General features: G+C 34.2%; 1 protein-coding gene across 6 annotated transcripts; it reads right to left on the bottom strand.

The window, feature by feature from the left end:
* Positions 1-348: 348 nt before the first annotated feature.
* Positions 349-22,035, bottom strand: LOC105343992 (chitin synthase chs-2). 6 transcript variants are annotated; one of them, XM_066072408.1, is made up of 17 exons: positions 21,908-22,035; positions 13,128-13,408; positions 12,408-12,480; positions 8,142-8,255; positions 7,624-7,880; positions 7,023-7,473; positions 5,977-6,926; positions 5,785-5,890; positions 5,524-5,696; positions 5,190-5,378; positions 4,855-5,008; positions 4,533-4,743; positions 4,239-4,439; positions 3,723-4,117; positions 3,122-3,613; positions 2,876-3,017; positions 350-2,786 (listed from the first exon to the last, which is right to left on the bottom strand). In XM_066072408.1, exons 2-17 carry the CDS (start codon positions 13,187-13,189, stop codon positions 1,342-1,344), a joined length of 5,415 nt encoding a protein of 1,804 aa, XP_065928480.1. In that variant the 5' UTR covers positions 13,190-13,408; positions 21,908-22,035; the 3' UTR covers positions 350-1,341. The 6 variants fall into 6 exon arrangements, with proteins under 6 accessions (XP_065928469.1, XP_065928480.1, XP_034301309.2 ...); XM_034445418.2 differs by having other exon boundaries at positions 21,753-22,021; XM_066072407.1 differs by lacking the exon at positions 21,908-22,035 and adding an exon at positions 17,068-17,221.
* Between the last annotated feature and the right edge of the window lie 475 nt (positions 22,036-22,510).

Raw genomic sequence — 22,510 nt, 5'->3', positions numbered from 1 at the left:
AAATTTATCATACCCAAGGTAAAATGTAACTGCCCGAAAATTAACTCACTTAACTAACTAAAATTAACTACACTTTCTGCCATGACGTTGATTAGTCAAACCACGTTCCTAGTTACCCCGTTCTGCAAAGTTCTATCCATCAAAACTCAAATTGCGCTTTCAATAAACGAATTGGCTCATTTTATTTATTCAACATTTGTCAAATCTCAATTTTTATCCATACCCTAAATAAGTTCCCAATAAATATATTCACTTATACGTACTCCAATGCATGTATATATTTCTATTCAAATTCCAATGCTTCATATGTTTCAACAATATGGAACAATATGAAATAAGTCTTAAAATCACGCATACAAAATACGTCTCAAAATATGTTCGAAAATTGTGACTACGTTAGCCAAAAGTATTCCTTTTTCATTCAAAAATATCTTAAACCGTCACGGAAATTTTCACATGCAGTCTAAACTTGTCTTTGATGGTGAAAACAACAAAATATCTTACGAAATGGTCCAGCATATAATTAATATAAGAAAATCGGGCCTTATGTTAACAAAATTTCAACAAGATCTATTTTGAATTAAGCCTCATGTTTTTACTATAAATTATTTTTGTAAAAGCAAAAAATTCTATATCTGTTTGAGAGTTTCTCAATGTTAGTAAATGTTCTACGTGAAGTACTAAAAATAAATTTATCTGACAAGTATTATAATAGCGTTGCGTAAATTTGATTCTCTTTGCACGCAAAATTAAATACACATGTACGTAATTTATAATTTTATTTCAAACTCAAAAATGTATACATTCTTTTGCAAACCACTATTGCAGAAATACGTGATTTTTAATCATTAATGACGATGTCACATTCATAGCATTGATGTATATACATAATATCAAGGTGAATCCCAAGACGGCTTTTCATTAGCCGAGGGTTAAAAGAATAAATAAGCAATTAGGTACAGCAAATTATTGGCGTCAAAAAAATAATATACCAGAGCAAATAGATAAAAACGAAATAGGCGTCAAATGAAAGATACGGGGTTCTCTTGCAGGAAGAATACGTGTTCAAATAAATTAGCTGTGATGAATATAAAGAAGATGTCTTTTAACTTTGGTAGATAAAAACTTGCTACTGGGTCGTTGCTATGCTATGTTAGAATTCAAGAGGTACTCCCAAAGATATTTAGACGTTAATGGGTCACAGAGTAACATGGTAGACAAACATTCCTCCACCGGCGTACGGTCCCTATTTACAATGAACACAGCTAAAATAAAACATATAAATTGTACTTAGAATTCAAAATTGGCACATTTCGTCTTACATATCAACGTTTTTTTTCGCTACAGATGAGTATCTCCGTTTCCATTTTCACTTTCTCGTTTATTTTCAATCACATCCACGCTTATCGTGTTCATTTCCACACTTTTCGGTCTTTTCTCAGATGAACTGTTGGGCGAGGACTCTTTGGAAGATTTTAGATCCGCCTCCTCGTAGTCGGAGTCCTCGCTGTCCGAATCCACCTCCTCAACTGCGTCGTAGAGATTTTCGGCCGAAAATCTGGATTTCTGGAGAGCGTTGATTTCTGCTGTGGTGACCCGTCTTCCTGCCTGCTCGCTGCCCAGATTTTCCAACTCGCTCGTTATGATATTCAAAATAGGTTCCGCATAACTGTTTCTTTGTGATAGAGAACCTAAATCGGGTAAAGTGTTCACAGAAAACTCACTGTTCGATCTTGTCATTTTTGAAATTCCTCTGATCCAAGAATTCCTTTTATCGTCTTCGGTAATAGTGTTAAGACTTGTTCTAGACTGTGCAGCAAGTCGCAACAATGAACCCCATTTGTCTCCTGTAGAATCAAATTTGGTCGCTTTTGCAAGACGATGCCACCTGGATTTGATGACGTGGGCCTTATTCAAAACCATATCCCTGTTTTGTTCCAGAGAAGCCATAGCTTTCTTTGCTTTTTTGCTTCTTCGCTTTTTACTACTTCCTTTTTCATTTTTGGTCCCATTCCCTCCATTTTCGAGGTCTTTGGCAAATTCCATGTAATTTTTCAAGAATTTGCCGCTAAGATTTCCCGAATGAGGCGCCTGGGTTTTCTTTCTTCGAATGATTTTGAGCACCGTTTTCTTACGCTTCATCTTTGGCGAGTCATCCTGAGTGATGCTACTGTCCTCGTCTAGATCGCTTCCAATCGTTGAAATACTCCTGTTATCATCGTCATCTTCGAATTTCTGGAATTCTTTTACGAGAGCAATTTTGGAGGCAAGGTCCATTTGGTTAACTTCATTCTGATTTGGCTTCATGCAGTTGACTTCGGTTGTTGACATAATATGCATAAATGTTGCCAGTCGGTGGAAGAACATGGATATAAACTGAATCAAGAGGGCAATACCAAAAATGGCCATAAAAAGCATTGAAATCGGCTCTAACGATAAAGGTTTGTTACTGATTAAATCGTGACATGGCAAAGGAATGGAAAGACCGGCTCCGTTCATGGCATTAGAATACTGCAAACTAAAAATAATGATAATGAACAGGGCGTTCATCATAAAAAACATCAAGCTCATCTTGTTTCTCATCTCCAGAAGATCCGTCTCCATCTTTTTCTTGTGCTCTTCGTTGTGCTGCAGAGGATACAAGTACTTAGAAATAAGCTCGGTCCAAAAGGTTTTCTCTTCTTTGCTTAGGAATCGGACTCGTCCATGACCAATGTCATCGTCGTGAATCCAGAATGGCGTATCGTCTTCATGCGGGCTCATTTTTGATTGGTATATTGGATTGTCTGTAAATATTAATTGAAAAAAGTTACATCATTAATTTCAAAAGAATCTATCATGCAACAATATCAAGAGAAAACATGCATCAACTTACATCTAACGTCTCCGTTATCAAGAGAATTCCTCAGTAGGCCGTCGCTCTTTTGCTTCATGTCGCTTTCCGAAACATTGGTCTCCGCGTCAATCATAACTTTCTCTTGCACGTCTTTTGGAAGAGCCATTATCCTCTCTAAACTCTATTCGCCAAAAAGTAAAAAAATAATAGAATAACATTAATTAACATGTTTAAGATTTATCGTTGTCTTACTGTAAACTGGAATGACAAGACATCATTTCTTACCTCCAGTTTAGTTAAAACTTCCTCGAAACGTTTATCGGCATCATCAGGTTTTTGTCGAGGGCAACAGAGACACTTGAACAAGTTTCCAAATGAGAAGGCATATTCACTAACTTCTGTGTTGCTAGAACTGGAAAACTTGTTCAAAATGGAAGCGATTTTGCCATCCTTCTTTTTCTGTGGTTTGGCATTAGGTTGGGCTGCAATGGCGTTTTCTCTTGTTCCCCAAGATACCACATGTAAATTACATATGGAGTAAATCATCAGAAGCATAGACATACTGGGAATCGAGAGGAAGTACAGGGCACCATGAAGAATACAGTAAAACTCCTGGGGATGAAGAATGGCCGCAATCACAAACGTCCCAACGACAAAGATCATGAAGATCGTGGTCGGAGAACACAGTCCTTCCCTTTTCATCTCCAGGCCGATTCCTACGACTACTACCATCATCAGGAGTGAATAGATCAGGGACAGCAGCTGGGCAAGCAGAATCTAAGGAAAATAGGGTAGAATAATTCCTTACTTACTACAGGTAAAAAACGGACAAGAAATGCTTAATGATCGTTGTTATATGTATATACATAACGATTTATAATCTCACCTGCCACTTTGACTCAAAAAGAAAACAGCTCAACAGGAAAAATAACAATGGAACAATGTTGATCATGAATGAAGTGATCAGGTCAATGCGGAACGCGCTGTTTAATGCGCCAACTATCAGCAGGAAAATAGTTCCGGGTGTCACTAATGAAGACAGAAACAGGAGTCCCTGGTACAAGATGTACAGAAATGATATGTTTTCGTTGATGCTGATGACGTTTCTCCAGTCCATTAGTAGATCCATGATGTTTGCCATTGTGGACGGCGACCAGCGACGTCTTTGGTTGTAGAACTCTCCGAATCCTTCCGGGGCATAGGTCAGGGCGTCAGCAGCCGCCGAGTACTCCACCCTGTAACCTTGCTGTAGAAGTAATGTACAGAGCCATCGATCCTCGCCTGGCAAAGAAAGGTTGAAGGATTAATAAGTTTCGTTAAATAAATAGTAAACACTTAAGAAACCCTATGTTTCATTTTTTGTTTCCGAATGCATTCATACATGTATATATGTCAATAATACCTTGATCAAACTGAATGTAGTGGCGGGCATTTGATGATGTCGTAGCATATTTTCTCATAACATTATCGTCCATTAAGGCGGATGCACGGAACAAAGAAAAACAACCGGGACTGCAGAGGACGCAACCAATTAAATGTTCTGTAGCTTTTTGCAGCCAATGACTCACAGCATACTCAAACTTCTGATACCAAATCATTGGACCTGTAAGAACGATGAAAACAGAGGATAATGTGTTGCATTAAAAATGAATAACACAAGAGTTGTCTTTTATCAGCAATCAAAAAAGGTTTTTACCAGTTCCGATAGGGTGGATTCGCCCGCAAGCAGCCCCCACTTTTTCATTCTTTCTCATTCGGTCAACAAGGAGCTGGACAGCTGACGGTTTGAAGTCCACGTCTCCATCCAAAGCAAGAATAAAGGTGTTGTCTGCGATCGTTTGCTTTCTCCTGGCGTCGAGGGGCTGTGCAACAAGCTTATAACCCAGAAGGTAATACATGTACATGACCTGAAAATGAAAAGGTGATAAAGGTAATTCCAAAAATTAACAATACTAAGATCTCAGATTAAAGATGACATCGAAAAAATTCTTCAATCCATTGATTAAGTTTTATTTTACCTGGCTCCATCGTTTCTTGTGGCGGATCTTGACTTTGTCCTTCATATGGACATACAGTTTATTACCACCAGGAAGTGTCCATTCAAGTCGACCGCCATAGGGCGTCGGATACTTGGTGGGTGGGGGTATTTTGACTGGTACCTTATGTACCTTACTGAAATTGGCAAAATTAACAACTATCTTACATTCTTTCTTTTAAAATACAAATTAGATAAAACAATCAAAATCTACATACATTTATTGATAATAGTTGATGAACCATTATAATCATAATTGAATACAAATACGTTAATAAGGTGTTTATATAATTGTTGATAAATTGATAAACATCGCACCTTGCGGCCGCATCCATGACTAGCAGTAACTGTTTCACAAAACTGTTGACGCGATAAAGGTATTCATCTTCATCATGGGGCTCAAATGCGTCGTCAAAAAACACATGCGTCTCAAACTCATAGTAATCGGGATCCACGACATCAAAGAACTTCTGCGCATTTTTCCTTGCGCACTGGTCATTGTCAAGTCTAAAAATAGGGACAGAACATCGTTAAAAGGACCAACACAGACAACATTTTGTTTAAAATTATTAAAACAATCTTTTTTTCGGAAAAAAAAAATTAATTTTATAAGTTTGGGAAGAGCGTATACGATGGAGACTTTGAGGTGTACCTGAATAATGACGTCAATATCTGAATCATTTCTTTCGTCGTCTCGTGCCACATGGTTGCACACACGTAGATCATCGGGGTGTGGTCGGTCTTGATGGACCTCCGACCTGGCAGTATTCCACGATCCACATTTTTCATATTCATCTCGGGCGATTCGAATCCAAACCGTTTCTGCTGCAAAAAATATCAAAACCAAATAAGAAAGCAAAGACAAAGGGTACTCGTTTTGAATTCGCAAAATACAAAAGCAAATTCTAGTTACCTTTTCTGAGCCTAAGCGGCCATCTCTATCCTTGTCGTCTCTTCTTCTGTTTAGCATGAGTGACTGCTCCAGTAACACTCCGCAGTACAGAGGCTGAACAAACAACCTGTTAAAGAACGAAGAGGAGATCATATCATCGAAATAAAATACAAGAAACAAAAAAACAAAAGCTTTATTTTACAAATAATTTACCTCTCTGTCTGTACTAAACGCTCCACTCTTGGAATCCATATGTGGAATGTAACCCACATGAAAGATAACCACCATATTAAAGTAACTGGAAGAAAGTAATCCGACACCAGTGTCCGTAAGAAATCTTTGGAAACTCCATGAATATCACACGTCCAGTACAGATAATCCGGCATCAAGTTACCACCCTGTAACGTTTTCCACGATTCACAGTTTTCTATGAAAAGACCAGCCATGATTGGGGCTGCCAGCATCAGAGGAAGGGAGAAACTGACCACTTGGAGCATGATCTTGCAGGCTGACTTTGCGAGCGTATAGCAGAACAGGCAGCAGATTATCTGAACGACTGCCACCCAGAAAGCATCCTGTTTGTAAGCGGAGCTTTCCACGTTATAAGCGTCTTCTGGGTAGGCTAAATGTGGACACCCTTCTGCTCGATTGTGTCCTTCATAAAACAATGCTTTAACACAAGAAAGCTTAAGGTTGCTCATCAGAGCCATCATCATACACAGTGTGAGGACAACTTTCCATACACTTACTGCAGCATACAGCTTTGTTCTACTCCGACGAATGTTTCTCTTTAATTCCAATAAGGATAATCCAAATTTACCCAAATGCGTAAACTTGTTCACATAGTTCTCCCACCATCCCAAAGAAATCAGAAGCAAAGACACGAAAATTCCCCAGGATTGCTCAAAGTCAATGCCTCTGAGTATATTCAGAAGTGGCCACAAGAGTAAAACAGAAGCTTGAATCAGCATAGCTAGAACGTCTGCGACAACCACGTAGAACTGCCGACCTGTTTCCTTCTGACTGTCGAACATCTTCAAGAAGGAAGGAATGAAGGCGACTCCAAAAGTCAGCATCAGTCCGCGTATTGGATCCACGTTTGGTAGAACGTAAAAGATGAATATGCAGATTCCAATTGAGTGAAGAGTTTCTATTGCCAGAGTCTATAAAAATGTGAATAGCGTTCATAAGTATTACATACTATCTAGAAACAGGTTTTTATTTTATTAAAATTTCAATTGTTTAAAAAAAACACTTACGATTATCAAGACTGAAAATGTTGGATTTCTCGTATTCTTGAAAAATATTCTCCAGACACATTTTGCAAATGTGAAAACATAGGGTGTGGTCGTCACCAAAAATAATGCCCAAAGCCACGTGACCTCAACGGTCTGTGATGGCTGAAAGTCGGCTCCCTTCACATCCGGTGCAACCCGAGTGCAAGAGGCCACGTGGCCATTATGCTTGCCTTTTGTGCACTTTAAGGTCACGTTTGAATACACGTTGGATGCAATTAGCAGCAGAGTACTTTTGCTGATCATCGTCATCACTAAAATTAATATTGTAAGTACAATGCTCACGAACACTTTTGCACTTTTTCGAAATAGGCTTACATAGTTTCCATCTATTGTTTTCGAAAATTCACGTGCTCCTACTCGAAACACGTCCCAAGGTTTCAAAGACGAAGGTTTAGAAGGCAAAGTTACGCTTCTGAAAAAGAAAAATTAAACAAAAATTTAGTAACGTGTATTAAGATAGAGGCACACTTACTATAAAATTATTCTTGTAATGTTTGTTTGTTAGGTCAATAATTTTTGTCTTCTTCAAAACAGATAGAAGAATATTAATATAGATACGTACGGGGCAGGGTCTTTGAGAGGCTCGTTGTGGGATGAAAGACTAGTATATCTGGGGAAAGAGTTGCTTTTCTCTTTGTCTTCCTTGATATTGACAGATTTTTCAAAGGAAACTGGGTCATCAGACTTGGTTTCCCTGGGTAGAGTTGAGGCCCTCGAGCTGGAGGACCCTTTCATATTGTCACTACTGGTATCACTCCAAGACGGCACATCGATATTGACACCCGACATTAAAGGATTAACTATTCCGTTCGGGGGTATCTGTGAAAGTATTGACAAAGGAATTATATTATCGGTTACAAATTATATTTGAGATTACATGTAACACTTCTGATAAAGAAATCATATTACTTGTTACAAATGATACCAAATTTTGTTATTTCATGTAGTATTTATGATAAATAAAATTACCTGTTACAAAGTATATTGTAATTACAAGTAATATTTCTGAGGCAGAAATTATATAGTATCCATAACAAACTACATCTGTGATTACATGTAATATTAAAAATTCGTAATTACATTTATCCCTTCTTTGGGTATGAGATTCTCTGTACTTGTGAAGTTACTTTCCATTGGCAAAGGTATAATTCTGTTTAAGTATGGACCCTCGGGCGATTTTTGTGGTTCACCATCCTGAAATGAAATAAACATAGTTATGAATGTAATTTACTGATTCATCAAAATCTTTTATCTTTAGAAGCTACATTGTATTAAAAATAATTACATTTTTAATCTTGATTTATATCTCTGTTGAATTTTCAATTTACAATTGATAATGTAATCGATGACAGAAAAAGTTCTTGTGTCCAAGCATATATATATACGTAATAACATACCTGTACCTAATAATTTCAAATAAATTTGTCATTCATGTTTGGAGAATTTTTCAATCTGGAATTTTACAAATTTGGAGTTCTACCCCTCATAGAAGTTTGAGTTCTGTCCCTATTGGAATTTGATTATCACCAAAACCACAATTTCTTCTACTGCCCACTTACAGAAATGCGTAAACGCAAAATTGATCAACGGACATTTTTTTAAAAAGATATCTAATCCTGTTGATATAACTCCCGCACAAATCAAACAGGCCACTTCAGGACAGCGGGCTAAGTATCAATGCTCAATTGATTTTCCGTAGGTGTATAAAGTTAGTGGATATTTTTTAAAATCCATTAATATGCTGTTATCCTTCTCACCTTTTTACAACCACACAAAACAATCCTTGAGTAAATATGAATGAGTAAGTTAGTATTCAACACTGCGGCGAGTTAAGAACTGTTAATTCCATTGCGTCCGTTTTGCGCTCTTTTCATTTTTGCATATCTAGCATTAAAAAATGTTCATATACGAATAAAAAAAAATACTTTATCAATCTGTTTTCTATTTTCATTTACGATAATTAAGAATATATTTTTAAAAATGCCGATAAAAAACGAAATAAATTTAGCTGTATTATAGTAATCTGATAAATGAACAAAACAATAACGAAATTTTCAAAATTCAAAAAAAAAAGCCCTCGTTGGATTATAGCAATTTTAAAAGACCAGCCAGATGTCACATTTTTTCTCTCCATCAGTTACTCACAAAATCTTTGTACACTTTTCTGAGACGGTCAGGAGTCCATAGCTTAGGAGTTACCAGCCTATCGGGGTCCATCGTCCTAACAGGCCCCCAGGGATATCATTTTTCATAAAGAGTGCACCACTAATTAACATGGTCTCTAATCGATCAAGTGACTAAATTAGGCAAAGGACAGCACAACAAATACATTATCCCAGTGAAAGTGGAAAGGATGTCGAAGTCAAAAAGTGATGCAAACATGGGGGTCACTAATGTTGTCTTATGGAGGATACAGGGACATTTCGCCGTATCCAGGGGTGGCATCAGTCCCTTTGTTTACTGGCCAATATACGGGTAATGACGTTTACTTTGATAGTTCCCAGATCAAGCGGAAAGCGTCTTGATAAGCCAGCACGCTGTTTGCTATGATCGGGGAAATGTCTACAACTAATTGCTTTACGATGTAGGTTTCACTTTCTAAGCTCTGGCACTAGATAGATACAGTAGCATTTGCACTGGTTACGTAATACGTGACCAAGATCACGTTTATTCATTAAGGAAATATTTAGTGATATTAATCTTGTGCAACTGATGTTCTGGTCTGAGGAACAATAATTAGTTTTTAGAATATGCTAAAGTAAATTGAGGACGATTTAATAAGACCCTAAGCAGGCATACTGGAATTTTTTAATTTGTAAAATAACACATGTGGATGTTTCATTATTTGTAAAAAATATATTAATAATATAGATATATCTTTTTTTTTTTAAGAACAAAAGAATGTTAAATTCATCCACGTAAAATTATACATGTACGCAAATTACTTTACTCCTTACAGAAGTTAGCTATCTGATCTTCAAAAAAAGTTTCAGAAATATTTATTAATCCATCAGTATATCATTCTAATAATTAAACCTGGTAAATCTGAGATTAATCTGTTTTCTTAAGGAGGCCAGGTGTCAACAAATTACCATCAGATCTACTCAAAATTTTAAGACATTTTCTATTTAACTATAAACTATTCTTAATTACAGAAAAAGAAGCGCAAATCTTGACTTTTAAATGTTGGTATTTTCTTATATTTTTATATAGAGTTCTTCTGGCCACGGCCATCGACTCGTCTTAAATCATAAAAAAAAAATCAAAGCCAAATACCGTACCGACCTTACGTTTATGATATAAATTACTAGTCATTCAAAAGATGAAACAATATACAGTTTTAAAGATCTACAATTTAAATAAATAGATATATGTATTAGTTATTTATGTTTCAAAATATATTTTTACCTGTAAGATTTATAAAATCTTATGTTGTATTGATAGATTGCAATTTGTTTACTTATTTCAGAAAAAAAAAATACGACAAATATTTTGAGCATTTTTTTAAAAATAATGTAAAATGTAAACGGCTAAGGAGACTGATAATAGGAATCCTTTTGTTATATATTTGTTGTTGAACGTCCGATTGATGACTTTCCACAGTAGGTGGGGCATCTTTGTCGGTATTTACACCCACTTCCACGCGATACCTCATAGTCAATGATTAGGGTCACCCCATTCCCCGCAACTCTGGACCGGAAGTACTATAATCCGTCTTACCATTGCGCAAAGGTGGAAATTTTAATTTAAATAATAGAATAAAAATATCTGCGACGTCCTTGCCAAAAGGACAATTTGAATTTTATAAATAAAATAAAAATTGTGTGCGATGTCTTTTCCCAAAAGAGCAATTCAAATTTGAATGAAAAATATTCTGCAAATTGAAATTTTTTTATGCACATATTGTTATAACACACAAGTAGAAAATGCAGAAAAATTCTTAGGTCAAAGTTGACTCGTAATGAAATAACCATTCAGTGTGTAATGCATTTACAAAAAATAAAATTAAATAAAATAAAAAAGCGGAAATATATCTTCTACGTTTTTCAATCAATATAAAATGCCGTTTCTCCGAAATTTTGTGAAAATTGATTAAAGTGTTGCTACAGATGAATAGAAATTAAATATAAAAAGTTCTATAGCTACAGATGAATAAAAATCTAAAATAAAAAGTTCTATTCTAAAGAAATTTTATTTTGATTTACATAAGTTTTCTTTAAAATAGAGAATTGCATTTATCGGAAAACTTTTCTAAAGTTGTTACTTTATCGAAATAGTTATACAAGTGGGATCAAAGTTTAAATGACCGTTCATGTGGACAGTCCAACATGCATGTCAAGTATCTAAGCTTAACTTTTCCAGTTTAAAGGTTGATTTATACAGCTGCGTTCGCCGAAAGACAGCTGTGTTAGGCCTAACCTTTTTGATGACCAAAGAATATAATTTAGTATAATTTGAAATTAAAGGATATAAAAATCTAGGAATGTTTCACAATTGTTAAGAAGAATTCTTAATTACAAACATTGTAAATTCTCTCACCAGCTTCAGTTTAAAAAGTCATTCATTAAATCCAGTCCGCGATGACTAAGTTTGTTATCTTTTTATTGACAAAGTTGAAAAGATTTGAATTAAATAGTAAATCTCATATATATTTTTTCGACAAATGTTTGGAATGCAGACCAAATATTTCATATAATGTATCTTAATAACATTCCAATGCCCGGGCGTACGTTCACGAACTCATTAGGGCTGAGTTTATTTCCTTCCGAAGACAAACTCGCGGATTCCATTAGAACATAGTTTTCAGTTTAGGCCCTGACAAATTACATTTGGTGTGTCTGGACTTAGTTAGATAGAAAACACTGTGTTTTATATATATACACAGTCAGAATCATGTCTTTGATAAACAACACAATCAAGATTGCAATTATTTTTGAAATTAAGAGCAAAGTTATTAAACCACCATAGATTTAATTGCTATCATTTTCATAATACGATTGTAAGAAGGTATTGTATACGCATCTGAAAATTTATAAAGTTTTTTACCAATTTTAATACCCTTATGTTTCTTATTAAATCAATGTATAAATTTTAAGTGATACACCAATATTCCCTCACTTTAGACCAAATTCCTTTCTTTTCCGAGTCATTTTCTTTTAGATATAGTAGCTTTGATATTTGCAAATGAAGAAAAAAAAAGACCAATAAGTTTTATTTTCAATCAGTATTTTCAAAAGTAAAACGTCAAAAGTACAACAATATTATTGTACACGGAAACTTATGATAAAAAAGTATTTTTATATAAAAATAATCAGAATTGATACATGTACAAGTAAGCATACTTACGTTTTCAATTTTACATTCCATGTCTTCTTGATTCATGCCATTGACTTTGTAAACCATCTTGTATTTGCCAAAGCTAGAAGAAGAGTTAGAGAAGTCATCTTCATCAGAAAAAGCTGTTATATCTGTCGCAATGGACGAACAGTCATCACTCATTGTTTCACAGGTAACGTTAAGGTAAAATTTAAAATGAGCACTGGGATTAAAATGATTGAGTCGAAAGTTAGAAGCTTGAATGATTTCACTTTCACTCGTCGTTTACTTTATTTGTTTTGAACATGTTGCTTAATGTTTCAGTAATCTTAATATACCAGTGGGTTCAACCCTGATGATTAATGTACGAATGTAAATTTCTGTTGTGCTACGGAAGTGGCTATGTACGCCCTCTGTTAGATATCACGTATGTATAAGTCTTTCTGAGTTACAGGTACTTCTTTTCAGTATGTGTTTAAATACTCCCACGCATTTCATTTGACAAGCATTCATGAAATACAATAAACAATCAAAAATATTTACAAATGAAAATACAATTTTTTTTTCTACAACCACTGGCAATTCGGTACAGACATACGGAAGAACAGCATATTAAGGTGGATCTACATGTACCCTATGTCGTGTTTCTGTACATGTATGCGTGTACACAACTGATTTACAAAAGAAGAAAAATACCTTTGATTTGTAGATAATTTGATTAGAAATAAAGCATTTACAGAAATTTCGTACCCTTTATAAAATTTTCGAGGCGAACCCTCTGGAGGGTGGATATTCAGGTTATTTGATGTCATCCTTATATGGCGTCAGGCAGGCGGGGAAGATAGTAACAGTTTTTGGGCGCAGTGTTTGTTAGTGTTATAAGAATGCTGTATCTATTCCAATCCTATACACGTCAGTCTAATTAGTCACAAAAGCTGCGACATTCCATTTCACCTGCCAGGAAGATGCTACTGGTCCGGAATCACGTGGTGTGAAAAATGTCGTCTGGTAAGGCTACTGAAATATCCCGTCTGCAAGTATAAAAAGAAACATACAGTTACGCTCTACGCTGTGACAGTGTTTAGTCAGGGGCAGTTTAATTAAGGTAAAAAGACATTCCAGACATGAAAGCCGGGTTTATGGGTATATCTTTTTTTTTTATTCTTGGACGAAAGATGTTGAATGCATTCTTTTTTAGTCTAGCCGATCGAATTGTTGAAACTAGGGTAATGGCATTCTTTAGAGATTATAGATTCAGATGTGATAATAGCAATACCATTGGTACCCTGACGGGTCCCAAGAAAAAGGGGGGTAATCTGAGACAGATAAAACAATTTGGTTATAGCTTTATCTGTAGAACTTATTCTGTCCAAATTATCCCGCGAGCATCAGAGTACGTTTCATGTTAGTAAAGTTTGTTTAAAGAAAATAATCCACTTATTTTCAAATTTCGCGATAAGAATATTTGGGGTCTGACAGACTGTTTGTCCAGTAATGCCTTCGATTCACTGATCGTCAGAAGTTGAGCAACAGTGAATGATAAATGCTTTGTTTCAATATTCGTTTAAATGGTCATAATTACTTTGGTTTTCATCTCCTCTTTTGACGCCCTTTGCTATCATTCTATACGAACAGCTCTATACATTCAAACATTCTAGTCCAAGTGACACTCAAAACACTTGCACCTTTATTCAATCGATGTATTGCAAATGGTTATTTAATATACAGGTGAAATAACTTTGAAGCAAAATACGCTTTTAATGTTTGCTCTCTCAAACACGTTAAGCGATTTACCTGTCCCCCACAAGATTAATATCCAGAATTATTACTAGTAATCGAAATTTGTTGTCTCGCTTATTGCATGTTATCAAAATCGAATGTGGTAAACCTAATTTAATCCGGTTTTGGAGAATTATTGTAAAGAACTGAAGAAAGTATACGATGCAATCCAGTTTCATAAGTTATATTTTACAAATTTTAAAGGGACATGACCACGATTTTGGTCAACAATTATTTTTTCCGATATAATGTTAACAATGCTTCAGTAGGTCATTTTTAATAGTCAACCAAAATTTGAGTGTCTTTCGTCGAGTTATAAGCGAGCTATGCAAAAAAAAAAAGCTTTTGTTTACGTTTTGAGTGTTGAAGTACTAATTCAAGTTTTAGACTTAAAATGAATGTGTTAAACGTTTGAAACTGTTTATTTATGCCGAAAATGAATAAGACGATAGAAAAAAAGATTTTTTATTGGTATATCAAACCTTTATAAACAAAAACAGGGCACGAGCCTTGTTTACATGAACAAAGAAGTGTGAGCTCTGTAACTTGCTTATCATAATTCTACAGCTGACTCTCAAATTTCATTTGATTATTAGAAATGGATCCCATTAAAGCATTGCAAATAATAAAAATAGAAAAATTGAAATTGACCAAAATCGTGACCATGCCCCTTTAAATGTTGATCTTGCTTGTTAACAGTTACGCCTACTATGTATTTTGTTTTATTTATTAAATAAAGGAAATGAATTTGGACAAAATGTTTGAATGTCAAGCTTGGAGATCTGTAAACTGACGGGCTAACAGGCCCATATTCCAACATAAGTTTTAAAAAAAATACAGAATCAAAGCTAAATATATTTTTGTCTTGCTTATGTCTTTTGCGTAAATCCGGTGTTTTATTTATTATTTTGATTTTAATTAATAGAAATATATTCGATATGCCAGACACTGACCTGTGTGGTTTTTAAAGCGCTAAGCATAGCTCAGCGCTTTATTGTCGTTAGACTTCTATTTCCGGTGCAAGGAATAACTGCCCTCTATGAGCAGAAATATACATCATTTAAACTGGTAAGAGGTATAGGGAACCAGTTATCTGGGTGACGGAAATGGCCGAGTAGATACGATTGGTTTGCGGGGCTTACGTACATCATCACGGGATGCTACGCAGTGATGAATAAATATAGTGCGCATTCAGAAGCTAAAATATAGAAAAATAAAATCGATTCTTTGCAAGAAAATGTCAAAAACTGTGATAAATAACTGTTCAAAAGGTATAGTTTGTGATTTTAACATATCTTTTTTCAGGCAAGTATCCATATACAAGTCGTGTTCAGCTTTAATACACATCATCTTAAGAAAGTAACATATATTTAAAGAAATCTGGCCTTCGATACTTTAAACTGATATTCATTAAACATAAACCAAAATTTCAATAAGGCTCATTTCCGCCTACGCTTGCACACAGTAAATTTTCTTAGAACCAAGCTAGGTTAGCGCTTTTCAGTACTTTCAGTACTTTGATTTTTCTTCATAGTAGTCACACCCTCATATTTATTTCAATCTACCTCCTTCAAAGTTTGATAACATCATGGAATTTTGGGAATTTAGGATTTTGACAGCCTCATGTGCCGCTTAAATTACATGCACTTACATCTTTTTTATTTATTTATTTATTTATTTATTCATTTATTTATTTATTTATTTTTAAAACACGGATCGTCTCCAAAAAGTACGACGTACATGTATTTATAAATGTAACTTTAATATCGTCCAATGAGGTTGCTAACTTGTTTATCACAATTATGTAACACATCTGATACACGTAAATATTTTTTTTCTATTTAGATATTAATTTACTTTGCAAACATTCTTGGCTGTTTGAAATAAGAATGGTACACTGATGTTTATGTTCTTATGCAATATGCTAAATGTTTAGAAATACAGTTAAACCGTGAAGCCAAATAGACAAATCTCAAACCCAAAACAAATCCAAAAACAAAGGATAAAACCGAACACATCGCAACTTCTTTGTCCTTTGTATGGCTTATGGCTTATTTCCTAATGGTTAAATGGTTAATCGAAAGTTTGTTTCTGTGACTTTGCAAAAGAGAGGGCGTGTCAGGATAATACTTTCTAAAATTAAAGATGAGTGTTGTCAATGAAATATTTAAAATTAAATTCATTTAAAATTAAAATACAGTAGTCTACACTAATTCAAACTCCTTTGCATTTACCGTACTTTTCAAAAGATATTGAATTAAAAATATCCTAGAATATAATTTTAAGTACCTTTCTATTTCTTTATCAATAGCCAATTTATACAATATACCCGTGTTGCTAATTTGCTTTTGTAGCCCATTTAGTGTTCAAAGTGTGTTTTAACAGTTTTGAGTGTTATCACAAAATTTAAGAATACTGAAAAAACAGGAGTATCTTATCTTTCATGTACTTCGGTTTGCAAAATTAATTCATAAATTTATAACTGGATTGGAATGAAAAGGAGTACTAGTATTTACACGTTTTGCGTACAAATTCATGCATTATAAAAATTTTCAAGATTTTTACTGTCATTGTCCCATCAACCACCGTTGATAAATAAAAAGCACGGAAAGACTGTACCAGTTTAAATCCGATGAAGTAAAGAAAAAAAACAACAAGCAAACAAACAAACAAACAAACAAAAAACCAAACAAAAAATACACTTAAGCAAATTCAGCATATCTACTGCAAAAATTCTCTTCGATTGAATCTTTAAACGAAAATAATAAAAAACATGAAATAAAATCCGTAAACTCATCACTTTAAATTTTGTCCAGCGATATCATTAATTTAGTACCGATTTCTTTGTTTAACCGACAATAAAAACAGTGGGTGTTAAATGTATTCGTTTCATTTGAAAAAAAATACTCACCATTTTGCCTGAATTGCAAAAAAAAACAATAGTCCATCTGCTTGCTTATTCAGGACATTTGCCTCTTTATCATAAAAAATGTCTTTTTCGATGTCAGAGGGGGTAAAGACAAAAGTAAGAATCAATAAAAGATGTGGGTGTGTCCCTCTTCCAGTGGATAAAATGTGTCAACAGGGCATTCCAAAACAAATTACTTTGGACCGAACAGTTCAAATATCATGAAATGGTGGCGTTGTGTGTCCAATCCAATATTTTACTATGATAAGGACTATCAATAATAAATTTGCTACCGCCCCTTTTTGGTGCTTGAAACTGATGTTCTGTCGCAGATTCTTATCTATAAAATTTTTATTTATAATCTTCAGATGTGCTAAAAAGGCATAGTTCCCATTGCCCGAGAGATCTTAATCTTTGGAAGGTTTGGTAGAAAAGTAAAGTGATGAAGTCCTCTGGGGTAAAGTGTCTACCGACAGAAAATAAAGCGCAGTGTTTAAATCTGTGATGTGGTTTTAATGAGGTGTACACACATTAGCGTGCTCGGATATCTAGGCAGGCAGAAGATAAGGACGGGTGGGAAGTGAAAGTTGTAGTGTTGGTAGAAACACTGGCAAAACAATGGAAATCGGAAGAGATACGGGAGATAACTCTATCTCAGGAAAGGATAATAAAGAAACAGATCCTTATAGATTTAGTAACTGAGCTTTATACATCCTGTCATTAGGGGCTTTTTCCCCATGTAAACCTGTATTACATTGAAAGAAGTATAGGAAGTTGCCGAAATATGTTAAAGATCATTTGTAGAAAATTGTTAGAGTCGGCATTTTGTACCACTGATACTCCTTTGTTTTGTGAGAAAACATTGAGAAAATCAGTAATGTAATAATCGCAATTGTGAATAATAGCGCATATGTCATTACTATATAACACTGTGCCGGATAATTATGCCAGTGCCAAGGTGGCATTTTTGCACCCTTTTAAGATGCAGTTTCGTAAAAATCCATATATACCAAATCGTAGACCATTATCTAGAGAGTATATAATCACTTTTGTTTTTAGTTTGCCTCACCTGACAGGTGAGATATTTGCCTTTTAAAATTAATATCATTATTAAAATAATGATTCCCATGGGAGAAATTATTTTACTACAGGAAATATTGAAAATCCAATAGAATTTTCTAAATATCCTTTAGGAAATATATTTCCTATAGGAAATAATATTTCCTTTAGAAATATGTTTAGCCATGCAGGTATTTTAATTTTCCTATAAGAAATTCAGATTTCCTGTCGAATTTTGAAATACATGTACTATAGGAGTTTTGTTCAAATCCTATCGGAATTTAAATTCCTGTAGGAAATTTTATTATCATAGGAAATTCCAAAAATTCTATAGGAAAATGTTAAAGGAAAAAATATTTTCCTGAAGGAAATAAAGTTTTAAAGGTAAATATCTCACCTTTACAGGTGAGATAATTTAATAGCGAAGGTTCTTGGAAACTCCTTCAGCAATGGTTTAAACAGATGCAGAAATGCCACCTTGGCCTTGGCATAATTATCCGGCACAGTGTTATAAATATTATATTAGAAGCTTTTAATAAAAAGAACGATGCACTCGCAATTATGACGTTACATGCAGTATTACGCAATGATTTGTTATATGGGACAGTACATTTAAAGGCCTACATATAAATTAACTTTCGATACGTATTTAAAAGCCAGAATTTTTACTAAAATTTTCAGGCAATGTTATTATTCACTGATTGAATTAATTTATACAATTTAATAGACTTTTGAATACACCATCTTTTTTATATGACGTATGATATGACGTATGATAGACCGTTTTCTTAGATTAGGCTATAGTATTTTCAAATTCTTACTTGAATTTTTTAAAAAGTTTCACACGAATAAATTATTTGTCCCGATCGTACAAAATTTCTTACATGCCGCCTCTATTAAACTTATATCAAATTGATTCAATTTGACTTAATATTTAAAGAAGTACTTGCTTATCAAATAACTTAGATAAAATTTGTACTGTATATGAATACCCGAACATGTATTATAAGACAATTTTAGAACATTAAATTGTCAGCTTCATTGTACTTTAAATTATGTAAAATATTCATTCTCATCACACGACCGAGAATTCCTGTTTTACCCGTTAGGTATATAATTTGACAAAATGGCTGATTAATGTCAAGACATAGGTGCGTATAAATTATTTACCAATCAACATCCCTGATATCTGTAATGGTATACAATCGGCTTAGGTTCCGGGTAAACGGTGCCTCAAGAGGAGATAATGATGTACAAGATGACTTTGTACCTAATGAAACATGTACCGGGTAACTGATACAACGGGGTCATAGAGACTCTTGTTTTGAGATAATTGTTGTGTCTTTGACAACAACATTTTGACAAGGAAACATTGAGTCACTTGTTGTCTTTACTGATCATCCTATACTTGTAAGACATAAACATGCTATAAGTTGAACTGATATGTCCCTTTAATGATTACATTTGTAATTGTTTGTTTGCTGTTTTACGTCCTATCAAGCTGTTTTTTAATCGTGTTGACACGTCACAAGAGATGCTCGATGCTATTGTTCAGGGTCTTATCGTGCTGATGCCTACCGTACCTGGTATTTTTTTTAAAGATTTCATCTGGAATCAAAAAGCATGAATTTCATTTGTTTGGCAAAGGACATTTACATACGTCTATAGAGAAAATTAACAACAAATGTATTTTTAAACTTTTGTTAGTGCCTGGTGGTTATTTTTGCTTCCGTCACAGATGTATTTTTTAAAAGAATTTTGTTTTTAAAATGTCTTTGGATAAACCACTTCTCAAAGAGATTATCATAACCACCTTTAATTTATTACTGATGCATCTCACCTGTAAAGTGAGATAATTAACTTTTATTACAAGTGAAAATGATAATTTCAATAGAACCAATACTTTTTCTATTGGAATTATAATATTTTCTACCGTAAGAAAAACATTTACTTATGGAAATTCAAATTCAGAAAGGATTTGAATAAAAAAAATTATATGGTTTTTAAACCCGTAAGGGAAACTAAGTTTTCTGATAAAGGAGAGCCACAAGTCCGAACAAATCCCTCTGGGAAATTCTTTGCTACTATAGGGTTTTTGGAACATCGTACGGGATTTTCTATTTGCTCTTAAGTAATTAAAAGTTATTTTACTCTTTATTAATTTTTTTTTATAATTTCAGATGTATGTCTCACCTGTAAGTTGAGACACTGTTAAATCGTATATATTTAAGGTCAATCAAATGAAATATAGAACTGTTTTGAGCCCTTCATTTTGAACAGATGAGTACAAAAATTGCCATTGCTACCGGCATTATTATTCGACAAAGTGCTTTTGTGTATATGTTGATTAATTTCACGTCGAGAATTTTTATTGACAACGTAATGTCACCAGTGACTATGAATAACTTCCTAACATTCAGTCAAACCGCACGCTTAGCAACAATGCAAGATTTCTTTACGACCAAGTGATGATTCTAAAGTGATGCAAAAATCGACAAAAGCCGCTTCAGTAGCTGTAAACAGGAAGTAAAATCTAATGGTATATTTTGCCATACATTGCGCATTGGGACTGATCTTAGGTTAAAAACGAACAAGCTTGATTGAAAAGCACGCAACACCAGGCAGCACCAGTCAAATGTTGGGTTGTAATCATTTCAGAAGAAAATTGAGCGAAAATGAAAGACATGGTCAATGCAAAATCACGATTTGCCAACATGGTGTTTGAATGTGATAAGAATGTCATTTCTCACGCACTGTTAGCGTTTCCATCAATATCGGCAGGTGCAAAAAATAAAATTTTGAAACTGTATATCGATGTTTTGTTAAATGTTTCCTGTAAAATTGTACACTTCGAAAGATTAAGTTAAATTATGCCTAAAACAGGGCAAATTCTTCCGTCAAAACGGTATTTTGAATAGAATATGTGTTTGTATTTTTTGGAGGAAGGAATGCGATGAGGAAAATATTCATATCAGTTCATAAATTGGCCGTCATGTATACTCTTAGCAAATTACAATGGGGTCGTTATATTCGCTCCACCTCAAAACAATTTTATCTTATTTTGAACATGTTCATTAATTAACCTTTTTTGTGACGTCTGGGGTATAGAAAACAAATAAAGAGTGCTATTTCTGAAAGCACGAATACATAAATAAAATCCGAACACAAAACTGTCCATAATCTGTTCAAAAACTAGCATATAGTATCAAATAGAACTTAAAGCCATGATGAATTACGAATTAAAATCTGCATATTCAATATTCGTAGATGCATGCTGTATTGTCTAAATTTTAAAACCGGACCAGAAGTAATTGTCTCAGCGTATTTAAATGTGATAGATATATATATCTGTCACTGATAGGTTTATCTATAGCTAAAACAATATTTAACACTCTTTCCTTGCTTTTTATTTTGAAGCAAAATTGTTCACGTGATTGAACCATGGAATAAAAAAAATATAGAGTATGTACAAGATCATATTTTTCTCAAACCATTGCTTTCACTATTCTTATAAAAGTCCTTTCTTATTCGTTTCAGTTTCGGGGGAAAAAATAATTAGCTGTTTCTTGCCATTTAGATAGACACGGAAGTTTTTAATTTTAACCTTTCTTGAACTGGTGCAAACTTACCTGAAGAACGAAATTGTTTTAAATCAAATCGTCAATTATAATGGTTCTGGCATTACGTAAGATCACAGGTGTATATCCGTGTTTGGTCCTAAAGTTGAAATGAATTGCAGTTGACCAGGGAGATTAATTCAGCAATAATATAGTCTAAATCTTACTGGTAGATATGGCCCTGCGTCAATGTTTAATTAGTTGGCATATAACTGTTAAGTTAAACATCGGGCCCTGGCAGTATTATCCTCACCAGGCCTTACATATCCTGTCCATTGGTCGGTGATAAGGGAATCTGGCGACTCGGGGCATCTCTGATGTATTGAATCCACATAGAAACATACCCCGAGTACAGGGATGTCGCTAGGAAAGTGAATTCGTTACTCTTTAAGCCCTGTGTTTTAGCTACATGCCAGTTGCTCCGATTATACTTGGCCCCAGCTTCTATGTTTTTCTTCACTGATAGCAGAAAATTGTAAATTGAAGCATTAACTTTTTAGGAAAGGTAAACCTTGTTTTAAACCCTATTTACATGTTGTTTTGTGCCCAACCTGTCTCTTCTAACAGCGGAAAACCCCATAGAAAATAAAAACAATAGAAAAATCAAAAGAGAAACAAAATCGTTTAGATAGAAACAAAACTATTTAGTTCAGTTGTACTTTCAGTTACGCAATAATTCTTTTAATGGTTAATTAAGATTGTGTTGGTGTTAATAAGCTATAATTTTAATAAATATTCAATCTGATGTGAAGTATTGCACTCTACTGTAG

The sequence above is a fragment of the Magallana gigas genome, chromosome 2, assembly GCF_963853765.1.
Source record: "Magallana gigas chromosome 2, xbMagGiga1.1, whole genome shotgun sequence".
Taxonomy (NCBI): domain Eukaryota; kingdom Metazoa; phylum Mollusca; class Bivalvia; order Ostreida; family Ostreidae; genus Magallana; species Magallana gigas.
This window is presented reverse-complemented; position numbering and strand designations above follow the sequence as displayed.